Genomic DNA, 19,858 nt, shown 5'->3' with positions numbered 1-19,858 from the left:
TATCTATCTATCTATCTATCTATCTATCTATCTATCTATCTATCTATCTATCTATCTATCTATCTATGTATCTATCTATCTATCTATCTATCTATCCATCTATCTATCTATCTATCTATTTGTCTTTCTATCTATCTATCTATCTATCTATCTACGTATCTTTCTATCTATCTATCTATCTATCTATCTATCTATCTATCTATCTGTCTATCTATCTATCTATCTATCTATCTATCTATCTATCTATCTATCTATCTTTCTATCTATCTATCTATCTGTCTATCTATCTGTCTATCTATCTATCTATCTATCTATCTATCTATCTATCTGTCTGTCTATCTATCTGTCTATCTATCTATCTATCTATCTATCTATCTGTCTGTCTATCTATCTGTCTATCTATCTATCTATCTATCTATCTATCTATCTATCTATCTATCTATCTATCTATCTACCTATCTATCTATCTATCTATCTATCTATCTATCTATCTCTCCATCCATCCATTCATCTACCCATCCATCCTGTCAGTCCTACCTGCTCACACAGGTGTGGGAGTGGGCGTGGTAGTACGTTCCCTCTGGGCAGACGCAGCCCTCCTCACATTCCTCTCCACAGCGCTGGGGGAGCGACAGGGAGGAGCAGCGGCGCTGGCAGGACGACACGCACGTCCCGTACTGCATGGTGTCCGGACACTCCACCGCTGAGGGAGAGATGAAAAAAACAAAAAAACATAAGAATGATGTGACCAATACGGACACCATCAAGATACATCAAGAATAAAGGATTACTTTCAGACTTTGTGAACGTTAATTTCCCTCTTTGAGGCGATTTGTTTTGCAAAAAATCCAAAACAGTGGGATCAATTTGTGCTCTGATGATATTAGAACAACTGCACCAGCCGATCAGAGGGATATTTTGCCAATCTTGCTGTAAACCAGACACTGTATATATAATGTCTATCCCTAGAATGTGTGCCTGTGAAACCATTTAAGACTAAAAGTGTGATATAATACCACGTACGCGGAATGAACCACCCGAGCAAAGACATTAAGTTGGAATCTTCTCAACATGGTGGAGAACTCACCACAGTCGGGCACGTGCGAACGGAACTCGATGATGACGGAGTATTTTCGGCAGTGGCGTGCGTAGTGGGCCAGGGCGGAGCAGAGGCAGGGCGCGCCGCACTTGCAGGTGTCCGAGCGACACTGCTGGTGGAAGGGAGCGGGACTCAGGTACTCGTGGCAGGCGGAGAACAGGTCCTGGTTCAGGATGTCGCACATCTCCGAGGCGTAGGACACTGAGGAAGGACGTTAGGGAGCGGGAAAGGGAAGGTGAACTTGGAAACGGACATTGTAGAAAAACAATCTACAGCACAGTATCTTTACGCCTGGTTTCCCAGACGGTCTGGTTGAGGAGAGTCAAGAGTTAGAGAAAGTATCGTATCGGCAGATACTCAAGACAGTATTGGCATTTGCATCAGGAAAGAAAAGGTAGTATTTTGCCATCTCCACTTCTAATGCAGTCCACCAGAAGGGGGGGATCTTACCGGCTTGTTGGTGTGTGTCACAAGGGTCCAGCTGGGGCGGCGTGGTGCTCTGGGAGCAGGCCGACGACACTCTCCAGGAGTTTCCAAACAGCTGGGGTGTACTTTCTATCATCCCCGATGGAGAGCTACAGGAAGGCGGGGAGACGAGAGCGCACCTCAGCGACGACGATCGTAAGTTAAAAGGTAACAATCGCCTGAACATTAAGAGAAAAGCGGTTCAGGCAGAGGTGAGGGCCACGCTGCTTTCCCAACAGGAGGTCAAGTGCAGCACCGCGGAGAAGACGTGCCTGGCGGCCAGGCGGGCAGTCTCCTGAGGCGCCCATTCACCCTCTGCGATGGGTTGACCCGCAGCAGGACACCAAAAACCCGATCACACGGTGGCATCTGGCCTGACAGCCATTTCGATTCAAGGTGATGCATCGGATGAAGATGGTCGTGGCTGATTTCTTGACTGACTATCTTTAATAAATCAATGAAATACATATGAATTTCCGATGATGGGTTGGTGTGTATGCTTTATAATCGATTAGGTTTAGGTTGTAGATCAATAACATTCTGTGTCAAAAGAAAAGACACGGGCCAAATATTTTGTTCACAGCACATTATACTACTTCAGGATATTGGATACAGAGTATGAAGCTGCAAAGCAATGGTTTGTTTTCTCTCAGCAGAGTGACTTCCGTTTGTGTTTCCCCTCCAAAAACATATAGGCCTTGTCCTCCTGCTCTCTCAGCTACTCAGATGTATATCCGTTTACAGCTGTTAGACAACATCCGCCCTTCAGCGTGGCTGCCATTAAGGTTGCGGCGCAGTAGATCCTCTTTTTTCCAACAAACAGTCAATTCCTTGTGGAGGTAGCTCGTCCAGCCCTCGGTCATCGCAGTTGGGTGCTCAACTGTTCCTTCTAAAAGAGGTGATTAGAGGAGGGCTTTTGATGCAGCGCCGGCTGCTCAGTGTTCATTACAGCGAGAGAGAGAGAGAGAGAGAGAGAGAGAGAGAGTGAGAGGGAGGGAGTGGAGAGAGGAAGAGAGGAGGATACTCTCGTTTCACAGCGAGAGAGGCGGATCGACAGGAGCACTTTCTCTCCATCTTTTTCTTTCCGTATGTCTTTTGTGGTCTCTCTGCCTGTCTCACCGTCTCTTCCTCTCCTCCTCGCTCTCTTTATCCCATCCTCATTCCCTCTCCCTCCATCCTGAACCCCGCTTCCTTCCACGGGCACGGACGGATTCGTTTATTTCCTTCCACCGGCGGGAGAGAGGCAGCCTTCACGCTCCCCTGAAGAAGGGGGGTCAACGGGGGTCGGGAAGCAGGGAGGTTTTTCGGGGACACACTCACAGGAAGTCGTCTTGAGTGTTTCCGTTGAAGGTGCCGCACAGACCCACAGTGTCCTCCTTCCAGGACCGGTCCACCCGCAGGTAGAGCCGGAACTCCGTCCAGCTGTACTGGAGATGCAGACCCAGGCCGGTCTTCACCTGGAGGAACATGGAAGACAGCTCCTGGATGTGGAAGACCTCTGCGGAGGGAGGGGGAGAGAAGGAGTTTTCTATCAATTCAGGGGATTCATAGCACCAGGGTGTCTGACCCCTGAGAAGAAATAATCAAAAATGTCTGTGAGAAGTGATAAGGGCCATTTATTTACAACAGGGGACAACTGGAGCAAATTAGATCTGGGATAGAGGGTGACGGGATAGCATTTGAAAGGGGGGGTTACTCAAGGTTGGGTAATTATTATGGAATGGTGAAATAGGCTGAGCCAATGGGAAAAGCCACAGCTGGGTTCTAAATCTACCTTACAATACGGCCTCATGGGTTTTATCTTACTTTCTCAAAGGTGAAATGATTGCACAGCATAGATATAAACTTTCTAAAGCACTCATGCATGTTTGCATCCGTATGAATACATAATAGGGCCGGTATACTCTGAAGGATTCATAGCCATTGTAGTGGAAAAAAAGGTTCAAGGATCTTTGCTGTAATCAGATATCTTAGCTTTTTACACATACTTCTATGAAAAGCTGTTTGCCCGACGATGAGAACATTTCGGGGGACGAAAACACAAGCGGGCCAGATTGGAACTATACTCAGAGGAGAGGCATTTTGCGCAACACAAAACAAGTGCAAACTCAGAGTTGTGGGTAGAGTTGTGCGTATTGTGCAAAGGAAAAAATCAGCTCAATGGCCCAGCTGTCATTCAATCCAGCCCTGTCGAGGTCTCGGAGGAGCTCTGAAAGAAGCTGCTGAACAATGCCGGGGGCACGATGGTGGACGTTGGGGGGGTTTACCGTCAGAATAGGGCAGAGAGACGCGGTACAGTCCGGCTCTGAAGACCTCTCCAAGGTGACTCAGGGTAATCTCCGTTCTTGGATCCTCATCAATGACCAGGTTAACCGACTGGATGCAAGCCCCGTCCAGATTCTGCCGACACAGACAAGATGTTTTGATAAAGCACTGGGGTATTTGTCATGATAGACAGATAATTCTCAATACTAATGTATGCATGTGTTCCAGGGGGGGGCTAACACTAAGCAATCCCATCTTGTGAATTGCCTCTTCCATATACGCTGCAGACACATAATCAAGAGATTGAACCAGCCCCCCAACCCGGTCCTGCAACTCTCACCATTCACCTCCATTTGTATTTGTTTTTATTTTTTTCACGGGGCTTCAATAGCTCTCAGTCCACACGCCCCCCTCGACCCCCACCTCAAGCCCCGCCGTCACCTCAACCTTTCCTCGCCTCCCCAAACTACAAAGCCCCTCCACAGCTCCGTCACTCAGAGAGCAGACGGGGTCGGACGGGGCCGGGGACCTCCGCTCTGATACGTGTGACATCTTATCCAGGAGCCTGTCCTCCCGGGTGTTGAATCGGGGTATCGTCGGCTCAAAAGCCACTGGGAAAATTGGGGGCAAAGGAGTTCCCATTTTGTTTCTCGCTTCTTTCATGCTCGTTATCTGTCGTAGTTTGATCGGGACAATTCCTGGAGTCACCCACACGGCAACCCATACGAAGAGATAAGAAGCTGATGGAGGCTTGCTGGGTTTCAGTCGATGATTGTTTGAGAGGCTTAAGCTGATAGACTGTTGGAAATAATATTTTCTTTGTCCCTTTTTTTGTCGACTTCGTGCTTTCACAACGTTTTGCGGGTGTCATTGTAAGCCCTTCCAAGATAACAATCAGAAAATGTATTGTCATTAAGTGAATAATAAGACTCACGGGTCCACAGGGGGCATTCTGGACGGTGACTGTGAATTTCCTTGAGTTGCGGCTCTTTGCCAGGACGTACTGGCACGTCGCTGGGAAGGTGTAGATCCGACCGTCGAAGGAATGAAAGAACATGTCGCCGGTCACGGAGCACTCTCCTGAAAACAGACAACAGCATTGCCATTATTGGATCACGTAAAATGATATAGTGCTTTTTTTTCTATTAGGGAAAGAGTACTGAGGACAAAAGTAATGAAGGGAAAATTAAATTCTTTGTGAAGGGGTGAGGTCAGTGATGGGGTGTCGTTTTAAATTTTTCTCGGTATCTCGTGTCGTAAGGAAAGCTTATCCTCCCGTTCACAGATCCTTTCAGTTCAGCTCTTGCGTTGGTTTTCATGCTTAGATGTACAGATTTGATTCGAACGATTACGACTAATTCACCCTTTACCTCTCTATTCTTAATAGCTTATAGAAATCAGCTTTCGACAGCTTTATGTAATTTGGAGGAAAAGTACGTCATTTTAAGGAGAACTGTGTGGTATCCAGTTTGTGGCAAAGTCCTGGAATTTTGTAGATATTAACATTTGCTATAAACGCATTCAAGGGCCGTCTACGATGACTACTTAGAAAAATAGTACTATTGCAGGAAGCTTGCAGGATAAATACATGAAGGAGGATTTATACTAATATGCATGTAATGTAATATAATGTAATATAAAATAAGCACTTAAAGCCAACTGTGCCTTAACCAATATGTATTCTGAGGGATCATTGGAAAAATACAATGCTGTAATCTGTGCGTAAATCCATGTTACATAAAAATAGAGGTTGCTGGGACACTCAGTGGTGACCTACAGAAATCGACAAGAGCTCATATAACTACTGAAGAATGTGCGGAGAACCAATTTGACGTTGGCCAGAGCTGCACTACCTCAGGGACCGGCAGTGGGAAAACCCTCCTAACCTAGATGTCCTCCTTCATTATCAGGCTCCGGCGGACGGCTCCTGTGTAAAAACCCAAACCAAATAGGACGCCGCGCCACGGAAACGCAGAGCCTGGACGTACCTGGACAGCTGTAGTCGGTGCAGTTCCACACGCCCCCCACGCATGTGCTGAAACAGAGTGTCCAGAGAAGTCAGTGGACGTGGGGACATCAAAGAGCGCTCTAATCAACGGGATCGCCGACTGAAACTGAGCCCGGTGCCGACGGACGGAGCGCAGATGGTCAGCTCTGATAGCGCTACTGTAATATACGGACTCCAGGGGACAGAATCTCACTATTATACCCGACGACCTGTCTGGTTTGTGGAAGGCTGAGTTTGATGGATAAACCAACAGACACAGGAAGGCATTTATTCTGATTTGGTAATTTTTTTTTAAATGCAATTTGTTTGGAGAAATGGTGTTCTCCAATTTGGGAACAATACCCTTCACCTCATTAATGGACGGAAACAGACATTGTAAATGGAATACCACGAAATGTGCACCTCACAACTTCTGCCAGAACTTTCAGATTGATCACATCCCATAAAGTCCCATTGATCCAAGTCCCATTGCTTGGATGTTCGGGAAACAAAAGTCTCGATGGTGGAAGGTGATTCTCACCAGTTGTTGCACTCCTCCTGGACGGTTTGTCCGCTGGGGTACACCATGCCGTGGTACTCGCAGGGACAGTCCGAGGGCAGCACACAGCTCCCGTCCTCAAAAATCAGACCTGAGAAGGTGTCGATAACAGTCCACCGCAAGACGAGACGGGGCGACAAAACAACCATGAGACAGACAACTCCCACCGCAAGATCACTTTCCAAACAGCAGAAAATTTACCACAGTAAATAGTTTAAATAATGAATACACCGTAATAAGCTCTCCTGCTAATAACACAGCTCTCCTGGACTCACCGTCGGGGCAGTAGCAGCCATCCAGACACACCAGCTTGCTGTCGATGCACATGCGCTCCATGTTGCAGGAGGCCGGACAGCAGCTGATGCACTCCCTGTGCTGGAGGTCTGGGGGACACTGCTTCGCTGATCAAAACAATGAAGACCGAAAAGAGGAATAAAAGGAAAAAAAGATATTAAATATAACATAACGTCTAACCTTTTCCCGATTAACTTCTCACTCGTAGAACGTAGAAACAAGCGGAGAAAATCCGGAAGAAAGTGCAGAGGGATCTTGAATTTATCGGAGCGCAGCGAAAGACTCCCGGTTCCCTGTGTACCAGTGAAACCAGTGGAACCAGTGAAACATGCAGCGGGGGTGGGTGGGGGGGTGGGACGCACCACACTGCGGTATGTGTCTCCTCCAGTCGGTCAGTGGGTGGTCGCCGTGGGCACAGGCCCGGGCGTACTCGGTGAACACCTGGCATACCACATCACCGCTGGGACCCGACCTTCAGAGGGGACAAAAAAAAAACCAAAAAAACACGACAAAGTGAGATGGAGAGAAGGAGTCTTTTAATTGAGCTGAAGGAGAGGCATGCCCGGGCCACCTGGGAGGCTGGGCCATTCCAGAGGAGGAATTCACATTTATTACAGTATTATTACAGTAATGTTACAGGTGATCAGTTTGCTTTTAGTTTGCTCTGAGGTTTATGGGGAAATAGAATGCTTTGGGGATTGCTTTGCCACGGGTCCTTCCATTTTACACGTTTTTTCTGCTTCCTCCCGTCAAGTTATTTTTAGTTTGATATGATAAGGGCGGTCAGGTGAATGATAGTGATGGTTGTTTTATGGTGAGTGTAAATGAAAAGAAAAGGAATGGATGAAATGCAAAAAATACATATACTGTATACTGTATGAGCTTCACAGCGATGCCCTATCTTTAATCATAATTTTATTTTCATTTACTGACATTAATTAGCCAAATCCTTTTTATTTTTTCTCCTTCAAACTCGATCTCCGCTCGTTTCTTTCTCCTGATATGACGTTAATGTCCTTCTTTCGCTCTGTATGGAGTGCTCTTACAGGCAGAGGTCGTTGGAGCAGCTCGCCATGTACGACAGAGGGCTGACGAACTCATGACAGCCACTGAACGGCTCCTCCAGCAGCATCGCACACACCTCCTCCACCTTCTGTCACCATGACGACAAGGAAGCAACACACATGTAGCGTAAGCAATGGAAAAATAAATAAGTGATTAATAACTTTATGAAAATGGTGATTTCACATCTGCAAAATCAACAAAATGGGTGGAGTGTGAAGAATGGTCTGCATAGACAATCTGCATTTTAGCTGCGATGCAATTTGTATTTAATATTTTGTTCATTGGATTTTAATTCAAATAAACACAACAGGTGAATTGTATCCAGAGTGGCCGGCCCAGCACAAGGGAGTTTCATATTTTAATCAGGCTACTATCTTCCAATTGGGGTGAAATAATTTCTCACATTTCCACTGCAAATAAGCTTCAATTGTTCAAACTGGAAACATCTTGATACAAGGGGAATGCTCTGCCTTGTCACATATGAAATGGACTCATTATGGGGTGACATTTCTGACAGCGTTTCTTACAGTTAACAGCGAGTACCTCAGCAGCGAATGCGAGAAAGAAATTGGTCTCACCATCAGGACCTGTGCATCCAGGGCGGTGCAAGGCGATGGGAAGCCGGCGGGCACCGTGGGACACTGACCGTGGTGCGGTTCTGCCTCCATCCAGCTGTTTCCAAACATATCTATGTCCTGAGTCAGAACACCTGACATCGCATGAGGGGAAAGTATTACACATTTAAATCAGCTTACTGCTCAATGAACCAAAAGTATATGTTGGGAGAAGATTTCCAAACTTTGACCGGCGATGACTGGACATACCATAGCTGGTCTTGAGGTCATCTTGGACATCGGCGTTGAAGTTGCCGCACAAGCCACAGCTTCTGCCCACAAACTCTGGGCTGAGCTTGATGTAGACGGAGCCACTGTGTCCGTCCCAGGCCAGGGTGAAGCCCTGCTGCTGGCTCACCAGAACATACTGCGCGATCTGCTCGAGCTCCAGGTCATGGATGTGGTGAGGCAGCTCAAGGCTGGACATCAAAGACGGAGACAATACCGGTGAAACACAAAATAAAGCTCGGATGGACTCAATTTTCAGTCTTGTACATGGCGAGTGACCATTTTGTACGGCTATTCCTAAAGTATGTGCATGACGACACGATGAGCATGACTTGATCGGATTGTACACGATCAAATTGGGATTTGGACCATTACCGTTGTCCTTGGAAGGTAACATTTGTGCTGTGCAGCCTGATCTCCCCTTCCCATGGAAGAAAGAGGCTGACGGAGCGTGTACAGGTGTACGGGGAGGCTTGACAAGATGGGTCATTGTGGATCTATGGGATAAAACAACTTTATCACACTATAGACAAAACACCATGGCCATGCCATGGAACACAAAGGAAACAACATGGGATAAGCTTTATGAACGATCCAGTTGGCGGGGATCGGATGCCTATTTAGCAAGTGAGCGTTCCTCCGTCTCCATCGACCAGACCGTGGCACTAATCCAGCCGGACGTTTTCTCCTTCAGGTGACTGATGTAGAAACGCACGCCACAGTATTATCTTACTGTTGTTGTTTTGATCCCCCAGACTGGGGTACGTTTTAGAATTGTTTGAGAGGTCTCACTCGTTGCAATCCGTCTCTTAGGTACATCACATATCCTTTAGTCTCTTATGAGCTTGAATGTAATCTCTCATCTTAAAAAGGGAGCTCCGGACGGGAGTTCTGGACTTGATTCTAAAGACGGCATGGAAATAACAGGTCGGTTCTACCATGGCAACTATCGCACTATGAGTGGATTTGAGTTTTGTTAATAACAGTGGCCCAAAGCAGTAGCGTTCCCCAGAATAATAACTGCATTTCCTACCAGCTCTTGAGTTCCTATGAGTCACCTGAGCTCTCGGATGTTCCGTACATTTATGTTAAGAAAAGGTCAGAACAACACCTGTTTTCCAGATGTACATAAATTAGATCATATATCTTCTGCCGTACATAATATACACATTTGCCATGCCAGATATGTATTTTGGAATGTTCACCGGGTGCGTTGCATTACATTTCACTGCATATATGTATGGAAGTATGTATATGTATGTGACAAATAAAAATCTTGAATCTTGAATCTTGAATCTTGAATATGGCAATGGCATTTGAATTCTGACACATTCTGACACAAGCATTTGGAACGTTTGGAATCGTGGTACAGAAATTGTAAACCTTCCCACAGTTGCTCTCATTTATTATGTCAGTTTTTAACAGTATATGCATAAAAGAACATGGATACTGGTAGATAATTTGTGCCTTTGGAGGACATTTTAATTGAGGTTCAAAGTGTTGCTTTTTAACCACTTGAGCTAGATTTTGTTTTCCCATGAATAATTACGCTGTGCTTTTTATGGGGAAACAAAGTCAAGCTCTGTAGTAGATGGTCATGCGGATAATTGCCGTATTTAACAGTAATTGACCCTAATAACCAGATAGCTTTCACTAATTTTCAGAGCAAATCTTTTCCTGGGGCAAAGGCTGAGGAGTAGATGGTAAGTGGACAGTATTTTGGAATGTTCAGGTTCAAATAGTTGATTCAGGTCTGGATCAAAAAGTTATAATAATGAATCCAGTGTGTCTGGTCAGTAGGGCTCTGTCAACCCGAGGCGCTTGAGAATACCTGGACAATGATATTGGAAGTGGAGGTATCCTCACAATCCCGCAGCAAAGTGTACGTGCACCTCCCAGGGAAGTAGTAGTACAGGCCGTCGAAGGTCTCAAAGTTATACTGGCCCCAGGACCGGCACGTCATTTCTCTCTCAAAGCCAGGATTTGGCACTTGATATAGAATGAAAGATTTGACAACCACGGAGCAATTGAAATTATACATTGATTACCAAGACATGGGGATCATACGTAAAAGGGTAGAGCACTTACCTGTTTGACATCGGGCGCCGGTGGCTTGATATAGGCTGCAGTCACAAGAGTCCGACTGAACACACTGTCCTCCATTTAGACAAGGAAACAAACACGGCCCTGCACAGAGACCAAGGTCACAAACATGAACTTTGTGAATTCTCTCTCTCTCTCTCTCTCTCTCACTCTCTCGTCTTTCTTTTTTCAGCACAGAATAAATATTGCCACTTTTTTTAAGCAAAGAGCTCTGGCCTTCATGTAAAATGTCGGCTGTAATGTCCCATAATGTGGGATAATAGACCAACCATGTCAATTTCATATAGCCTTAATGGTGACTTTACCAATCAGTGAGCGTTTCCTAACTTTACATAATGGTAGTTCAGGAGGAAATCCCCAACTCGTGTTCTTCTTTTCCAACCCCCCATGGCCTGATATCTTCACAAATGGGACCTTTATGTCAGCCTTTCCTTTTGCAAGGACAGGGCCCCCCAGAATTGTTCCAGCCACTGCACAGTTCTTCTGGTGGTAGTTTCTTATCTTGCCTTCACACCAGCTGCTCAGTGGTTAAGGTGGAGCAGGTGAACAGTGGGCTTATGGAGTTGTGGCAACCTGCTTAGAGCCTGCCACGGTGAGCCCAGTCAGCCATGTCCGATAGGGTCACAGCTGACAGAGGACATGCTGTATGTAGGCGGGTGTTAGGGTTGGGTAACTTGGATAAGGGTCCTTTCCCTATTTTCAACCTGGCTTGTGCAGAGAAGGTCACTGGGTATTATATTTTGGGTATTATACATCCAGGGGCTGTGAATTGAAAGTGGAAATAGAAAACTGGAAAAAAAAAAAAAAACCTGGAAGCAGCCTAAACTGATGAGGATGTTGAAGCCAAGTCAACCAAAGTCTGAACACACTTGTTTTAACCACACCTGCACTAGTTGGTTGCAACGAATTAAGCTGCACCAAAGCAATACTAGTAGTGCTTAAAACAGTACCTGGGGTTCTGCGGAATGAGGCCTTCAGTCCCTCCTTGGCGTACCCGTAGCGGGATGACGCATTATGCGCAGATGGATGGACCGAATGTTGGTCAGCGATGGTAGAATTGGCCAACGCATTCGCAGAAAGGATCGGGTTTCGGTTTGAGACGATTGAAGAATTCTTGGGTAGTGTTGAGTTATGTGCTGATTGCAATGTGCTGGATAATGATTCACCCAGTGGCGTCGGGTTTGATGGCTCATGCTTCAATCCGGTTGAGCTGGCGGGTGATTGTGTGGATAGCGTGGAGCCGGGTGGCGTTCGCTGCGGTTCAGTTGAGCCGCTGGGTGATTGGGTAGGTGAGGTTGAGCTGCGTGATGTTGGCTTTGGTTCAGTTGGGCCGGTGGGTGACTGTTTGGATAGAGTGCGGCTGGATGCTGCAGGCGTTGATTGGGTGGAGGTATCTGGGGATTGGTAGAGAGTGGGTGACGTTTTCGTTGCCTCCATTGGTAGTTGGTTAGACAGCGTTGATTTGGATGAGATAGGCTTTGATTGGGTCGAGGATGCTGGCAATGTGTTAGGTGGCGTTATGTTGGATGATTTATTCTTTGATTGTGTTTTGCTGGTTGATGTTTGCCCATGGGGCTGTATAGTTATCGGTGATGGGATGGATGGCGTTAATTCAGATGAGGTGTGCGTAGATTGCGGTGTCGTACTGGATGATGAATGGTAAGAGGACGTTTGTCTGGATGGTGATTGGTGAGATGATTTTGAATCGGTTGGAGGCTTGTTCGAGGTGTCTGCTGATTGGTTCAATTGCCCGGGAATGGCTGGTGATTGGCTCAATGGCATTGAATTGGATGACAAATGGCTGGGTAGTGTAGTGTATGGTGATTGGATAGTTGTTGAGCCGGATGATGATTGGCTAGATTGTGCTGAGTTGGAAGGTGATTGGCTGGTTGGTACTGAGGTGGATTGTGTTTGGTTATTGGATGTTGAGGTGTTCTGTGGTTGACTGGATGCCGCAGTGCTTATCAGTGACAAATCAGGTAAGGCCTCTCCTGACACTGTTCTGGATAAGTTGAGGTTTGTTGCACTGGGGAGTGTCGGGGCCGGTGAATGGTCTGTCTGAATGAGCGTCGTGTTGGAGGAGGCTGGCATCAGGCTGGCTGATGTCGTGCGGGCCGTCGAAATGTTGGAGGAAGTTGAGTTGGTTGGTAACACAATAGCTGCCCTCTGAAGTTCCTTTGAAAAGAAAAACAAATTAACAGTAATTTGGTATGCATAATAGCACCTAGTAATACAGATCCACCAGCATAATTTGATCCTACATCCAAGCTTGTCAGCCTCTGACTACCAATTATTAGAGTGGTCTCTTACAAATTGAGAGCCCGATCTGTGTACAGTATGCAAGTGTGCATAAATGGCCATTTTCGTCCAGCGATTTGCTTGAAAACATCAAATTCTATTTTCATTTGGTTAAATTCCTTCCAGAATTATACTGGCGAGTGCCAAATCAGAACAGTGCCCACTAAGGATGGAATTGGGGGAGACTCTGGGAAAAGGGAGAGGTTGAAAGAAAAGAACTGTCATCCAGCCTTCATTAACGACTCCTCTGTGAATTCCAACGCAGGCGTTCCCATCCAGCTGAAAACTCCCTACTGTTGTGTGGGTTTTTCCCCCCATTTGGGATGGGCTTTGGTGGCGTGAAATACACAGTGTCGGGAGTATCTGTCGCACATGAAAAGGAGCTGCCTGTGCCACCTGTGTCTAGATTATGAATTCTCCATCTCTACCTCCCAAAAGATAGGGCATATATAAGTCCACTTGGGACTCCAGTATTACAGACAGCAGCGGTATTACAAACCCACCCAGCCCCGCCCGGACACCTGAGATCTCAAACCAGTGCTTTCATCTCTCAGGGCAGGAACAAAGACGATGTGAGGTCGATGACGGGGGGTTGCTGCTATGAATTATTAAGCATTGCTTAGAATCAACTATCGTGACCTGAAGTGAGAACGACACGTCCAAAAGCAGGGATGCTGTCGTCGTGAGCGATTATGCGATGCTTTTTTCTTCTTTTTTTTTTCCTCTCACATTCTAGCTTGGCTTTGAATGTTAGGTAAAAGGAATCGATAGCGTGCCGGGAGAACTCGTTTCTGCAGATCAGACATCAGATAGAACAGCTCCCTATAGGCCCTAGGGAGGCAGGTCCTGGTCCGACAGAAACAAAGCGTCCCACCTTTGCAACCTGCGCCATTAATTGCTGTGTTAGTTTACTAACCTGCAAAAGCCACATTCAGATTCTCACGCCTTTCTGTGCGCAGTGGAAGGCAGACTATGGGAGTGTCAACATGCCATCAAAAAATATTATTGATTAACATTAAAACAAATCAAAATAACTACACATTATTTTATATTCCTAATGGGACCATTCATTTCACTTTAGTGAAGCTTCAATTAAGGGAATTCTCAAAAGGCACACTCTCTACATTCCACAGCAGGTGTTTAGATATATTAGATTAAGTCATAAATAATAAAAAATACACTGCAGTAAAAATTTTTTTTACAATTTATTATGCGCACCTTGTGACTTTAGCCACTTTCATCTTGTATATACTCCACACTTGAATAAATATATTTTCCTGCCTACATTGCTTAGATACATTGATTTAAATGTGTATGCTTCTTGTTTTTACTGCATTTTTAGCACTACTGTTTTATTACTATTTTGTATTTTTTTTTTTACCACGTGGGTCTATGTACAAGTATGTCAAAGCCGGCAATATCTGCTTCCATGCTGTTTTGTTAAGCTTATAACAGTAAAAGAAAAACTTCAAACTTGAACATTGAGCCTTGGTTTTGGGTACCGTGTCTTCTTTTTTTATTTGTAAGTTGCTTCATCTCTTTTTGGAAAGTCTCATCCTTCGTACATTTAAATGGTTATACCGATAGGAAAGATACACATATAATGCAAAATCTTCACTACCAATATGAAGATGATCTATGTTGCAGAACCTTGTTTTGAGAAGTGAATCATCTGTTGTCGATAGCGAACAATGGAAACCGAGACACCGTTTCAGACAGTTTGGAATCGTTCATTTGTTGCATTAAGTCTCTCGGCCATTAAGGTCCATCTGCTTGTGTCTGTGGGCCTGACGTATTTAACGTGGGCCATCAATGCAGCGTTTCAAAACAGCCTACCTGCCCTCTTTGGGAAGCGGTGTCCCATTTCGGCAGCATTATACTGCTGCTTTTGCTGTTGGGAGAAAGAGAACAAGGAAAGGTTTGTTCCTCACAGGTAATCAGCACTTGGTGGTGGTTAGAGAAAAATGGACCGAGCAAACACACAGACCGGTTCCCTGACACACACATAATGGGGCATCTGAAGAAATGACCATTATAAAAAAAATCTATATGTATAAAAAAAAATGAGCATTTGGCATTGTTGATTTTCAGCCTCGAATGTTTTGTATGGACCAGTGATTCTCAACCTTTTTCAAATCAAGGACCCTCAATTTGATATGCATTAGGCTACGGACCCCATTTGATAAGAATTCATCTCTTGGACCCCAAACTGAGAAGATATTTATTGTTTGATAAGATTTATTCCAAACTTCCACACCTGTCTGTCTATACTCTAGTAAGGGATATAACAGTGAAACTATGATCAAAACAGTCATTATTGTACATCCTCTTAAGGTGCTAACAATTTATCAATTTTATAATGATGAATTTTGAACTGTTAATGATTTCCACATGCAGGCAGGAGCCTCTCGAAGGACTCCTGCGGGTCCCCAGAGCTTATGTTGAGAACCACTGGTGTAGACTATTGCCACAGAACCACGTGAAAAATCAACTCCATGTTCAACTAACAACATACTAACATAACAACAACAAAAACAATAAGAAATAATCTATATCTAAAAAATACAAAAAATATCTAAAATATATATATATTAAAAATAAATATATATGTTATTGGCATAATAATAATAATAATAATAATAATTATAATAATAATAATATTTACAATACTAATAATAATAATAATCGCTCCACTTACTTGTTAATATCATGCCAGTAAGAAATATTCACACTATCAATACCCCAGGAAATTTGCGCTAAAATGAAAGAGAAAATAAAATGGATTAAAAAATAAATAAATAAATAAATAAATAAATAAATAAATAAATAAATAAATAAATGATGAAATCCCAATGTTACAGGCAACAAAGCCAGTAAAACTGTTGTAGATATGATTTAAATAAGAATACTAGGGACAATTAATGTCTAAAACTTCTACAATTTCAACAGTAATAGACTTACAACATTTAACTGTTATCAAAATAAAATAAATAGTGGGGAGATGGTGCGAAGACTCATTTGAAGACTTATAAACAGATAAGACTGTAGAAGATCAATTATTTTCTTGGCCAAATTGCGGACTTTAACTAACGTGTTATCTTTTCCGAACTTTCTGCCAATTTTACCAAAATAACAGAAGCGTGAAACTGATAGCAAATGAATAATCTCCTCTGTTTGTCTCGTATTATATATATTTTGTTTTCTTTTTTTTTTTTTGCGCACTTACCTTGATAAATTAGGATGAAGTAAAAATATAATAACCGCAACAACCTGTTCCAGCTCAAAGTCAAGTTAGGATCCATTCGTGACACATGAGATCCACAGTGCGTGGACTCTCTCTGTGTCCTGCCAGGTGAACTCTGCTTTATCTGAACCATCCACGCATTCTGTCACACAGCATCACCCTGAATCCTCCGATCAGAGACCCAGTGCTGACCGTCCTGATCTCCATCAGCTGCTCTGCCTACACCCAGCTCCACCTTATAAAACCAGCGCCTATTTGCATAATGTATGCAGGGCTGCGGGATGAGAAATATATGCATGAGAGAGAGAGAGGCTGCGGGATGCGAGATAAATGCATGGGAGGCTGCAGGAATATAAATAAATGCATGAGAGAGGCTGCGGGATGAGAAATCTATGCATGAGATAAAGGATGTAGGATGAGAAATATATGCATGAGAGGCTGCGGGATGAGAAATATATGGATGAGAGAGAGAGGCTACAGGATGAGAAATATATGCATGAGAGGCTGCAGGAATATAAATATATACATGAGAGAGAGGCTGCAGCATCAGGAATATATGCATCAGAGGCTGCAGGATGAGAAATATATGCATGAGAGGCTGCAGGAATATAAATATATACATGAGAGAGAAGCTGCGGCATGAGGAATATATGGATGAGAGAGAGAGGCTGCGGGATAAGAAATATATGCATGAGAGGCTGCAGGAATATAAATATATACATGAGAGAGAGGCTGCGGAATGAGGAATATATCATGAGAGAGAGGCTGCGGGATGAGGAATATATGCATGAGAGGCCGCAGGATGAGAAATATATTCATGAGAAAGAGGCTGCGGGATGAGAAATATATGCATGAGAGGCTGCAGAAATATAAATAAATGCATGAGATAGAGGCGGCTGGATGAGAAATATATTCAGGAGAGGCTACAGGATGAGATATATATGCATGAGAGAGAGGCTGCGGACATGACGGGCTGTGGGGTCAAAAATACTGTATACTGTATGGGTGTGTGGCAGTTTCGCCACCACACCCCACCCAAGTGACGTTTTCAGGGCCCTCCGGCACAGAGACACAGACGACGGGGGGTTGTTAACACCAGTTTATTGTAGAGAGGAGGCTAGGTGGAATTAGCCAAGAGTAAATGGAACATGTCCCAAGTTTGGGACTTACCTCTAGCTCCCAAACACCTCGACCCCAAAAAACACCTGTAACCCCAAAAACTAATTTCAAAATTGACACAGGCAGAAAATGACTCACTCTGCCTCTATTGCAGGTCTCGCCCTCAAATGTAGCATTTGAATGGGAATGACCTTGGCTTATGTGCACACAGGGAGCTGGAGTTTCGGCAGAGGAAGTGGTCCCGTGTAAAGAGAAAGGAGGAGAAAAGACGGGCTTTGAGCGAATCCCCCCGGGGGAGACGGTCTGAGGTGCTCCCACGTCCCCTAAAGCTTTGTAGCGCTCTGCCGCGGTGTCTGGTGTCATAAATGGAAATGAGACACAAGCATAATGTGTTTGTGTGTGTGTGTGTGTGTGTGTGTGTGTGTGTGTGTGTGTGTGTGTGTGTGTATGTGTGTGGGTGGGGTGGTGGTGGTGGGGGGGGGGGGGGGGGACTGATGGAGGGGAACAGGTGAGAGCATGGTGGGGCACACCGGGTGAAGAGGAGTTTCCACATCTACAAATAAAAACAAAATCCTGAACATCCCACATATCCCACAAATGGTCATTTTAGCGACTTTGTTTTGAAGCGCGTTCAAGTACAATAATTGAAATATGAAGACAACTTCTGGCTTTAATTTCCCGCAATGAGCCTAGAGTGAAACCCTCCAGCCAGCCAATTGTAAGCTAATTGCGGCCTCCATTCTCCATGTCGTCAAAGCGCTGTGCGTTGACGTCTCCATCCAACTCTCTAGACGCTGAGTGTCAATCCAAGCAGGAAAGCAAATGGCCTGCTCACAAAGAGCTCCAGTAATAACGGGACGCTGCATTTCAATGCTGAGATGCCGAGGCGGCCTTTTTACGGCCAGGAGCGACTGCCATCCCCCCGTGGATGTCAGTATGGACGGGGTTCGGCATTGTCTCCCGTTTTAATTGAGTCACCATCAACTTGTATGACTGTGTGTTCATAGAGTCATATTCAAATAATATGAAAGATGAGTGACTGCTGTACTCAAAATGACAGAGTCCCATCGCGGTTGAGTATGTCCTTTCCATGGAAAGCAACCTGAGTTTAGCCTATTTCATACAATCATTGACAGTGTTAACTCATTATGAGGCTGTAGAAGGAATCAGCGAGCCTAGTTTCCCTGAAATAATGGAAATACACAATAGAGCACCTCAAGAATTTTTTTTTTTTTTTTTAGAATATAGGCCTACCTTGCTTCTTTATGACAATTGGAAACCGAGACCAGAGTTATTTCAAATGCAACAACATTCTGAATGATTTTATCCATCGGGTGGGCAGAGATTATAAACCGTGAAGCGCTGTTTCAAGTGAGTTGGGGGTCGCCAGGTACGAACCGCAACGGCTGAACTGGCAACCCTATAGCACCAGTCTGTTGAGTTTCACAGGCGGTGCACAGCTGAGGGCGTATTTCCCGAATTCCCTAATAACACCTTACAAAATCAGGGTCCTCGATTGCTTTCGGCCTTTTTTTTTTTTTTCCCCCAACTCGGGGCTTTGGCGCCACGGCCTGTAATCTCCCGCCGACAGACACTGCGTTATCAGATCGGCCGAGTCCCCACGAACACTACAGGGCGCTGAGTTTAGTCAGAAGAGTTGCCATCATCGCCCAATGGCCGAGCCACTTTCATGGTCTCTAGGGCTGGATGGTCGGCCCGCGGTCTGTTTGTACCCCCAATCAATCTGAGACCCATCCTCTACAAATGAGTCCACTCGAGAAAATAAGTACGAGTTAGGTGATCAGGAGATGGGAAGTTTAACATGAGGTCCCTACTTCCCTAGCCCATCATTTGAGTGTAGAGTTCAGGCCGAAATTAGGTGAACAGTGGGGTTACGTTGTCCATAACAACCAAACAAACCCTTCAGACAACAGATACATCTTAAAAGGTAAGATGAATAAAACACACCTTCAATTTTCAACAACTGCTTTATTGGAGCCGGTGGAAACCAAACTATGAACGGTGATGTATGGAGTTTGGTATTTCTAACTCTGCACCGCGCTCCCAAAAACGAACAACAACAACAACAACAACAACAACAAAAAGACGCCGCCTGTGCTTGAATCTGAAAAGCATCTTTCAAGGAAGAAATAAATCAGTGAATCTTATGATCTAATCAAGGGAGAAGTGTCGTGCACCAGTCAGGGCTCTGCTGATGTGTTCACCGATAAAGATTTAAGACCTTTCGGAGCCATGAGTTTTAACTTTAACATGCAGTCTTGCGATCGCTGGAAGCACCCAACCCACAGCAGAAATCTTCCAAGTGCCTCAGACCACAACGTCCAGCAAGGATTTCATCCAAATGAAGCATCACTTATCACTTTAACCCCGGGGTGGGAAAGCTCTGGCGCGGGGGCCTATTACAGCCCCGCAGTGCGCTGGGTATTCCCTAGATCTGATCTGGCCACCAGTTGCTTTAACCTAATACCAAAACAAACCAGGGCCAGGAAACCCTAAA

The 19,858-nt window shown here is 44.9% G+C and overlaps 1 protein-coding gene across 1 annotated transcript in view; it reads right to left on the bottom strand.

The window, feature by feature from the left end:
• otog (otogelin) overlaps positions 1-11,692 on the bottom strand; it is a gene marked incomplete at both ends in the record, with an annotated part of 45,497 nt that extends 33,805 nt beyond the window's left edge. The window contains 17 exons of the mRNA XM_079997291.1: positions 538-703; positions 1,088-1,300; positions 1,550-1,674; positions 2,885-3,062; positions 3,832-3,964; positions 4,764-4,909; positions 5,818-5,864; positions 6,358-6,466; positions 6,651-6,776; positions 7,032-7,141; positions 7,716-7,822; positions 8,313-8,443; positions 8,559-8,767; positions 8,952-9,073; positions 10,408-10,565; positions 10,665-10,763; positions 11,674-11,692. Coding sequence (XP_079853417.1) covers positions 538-703; positions 1,088-1,300; positions 1,550-1,674; positions 2,885-3,062; positions 3,832-3,964; positions 4,764-4,909; positions 5,818-5,864; positions 6,358-6,466; positions 6,651-6,776; positions 7,032-7,141; positions 7,716-7,822; positions 8,313-8,443; positions 8,559-8,767; positions 8,952-9,073; positions 10,408-10,565; positions 10,665-10,763; positions 11,674-11,692 — 2,198 coding nt within the window. The remainder of the gene's footprint in view (positions 1-537; positions 704-1,087; positions 1,301-1,549; positions 1,675-2,884; positions 3,063-3,831; positions 3,965-4,763; positions 4,910-5,817; positions 5,865-6,357; positions 6,467-6,650; positions 6,777-7,031; positions 7,142-7,715; positions 7,823-8,312; positions 8,444-8,558; positions 8,768-8,951; positions 9,074-10,407; positions 10,566-10,664; positions 10,764-11,673) is intronic.
• Between the last annotated feature and the right edge of the window lie 8,166 nt (positions 11,693-19,858).

This window comes from Zeus faber (assembly GCF_960531495.2).
Source record: "Zeus faber genome assembly, chromosome: 3".
Taxonomy (NCBI): Eukaryota; Metazoa; Chordata; class Actinopteri; order Zeiformes; family Zeidae; genus Zeus; species Zeus faber.
This window is presented reverse-complemented; position numbering and strand designations above follow the sequence as displayed.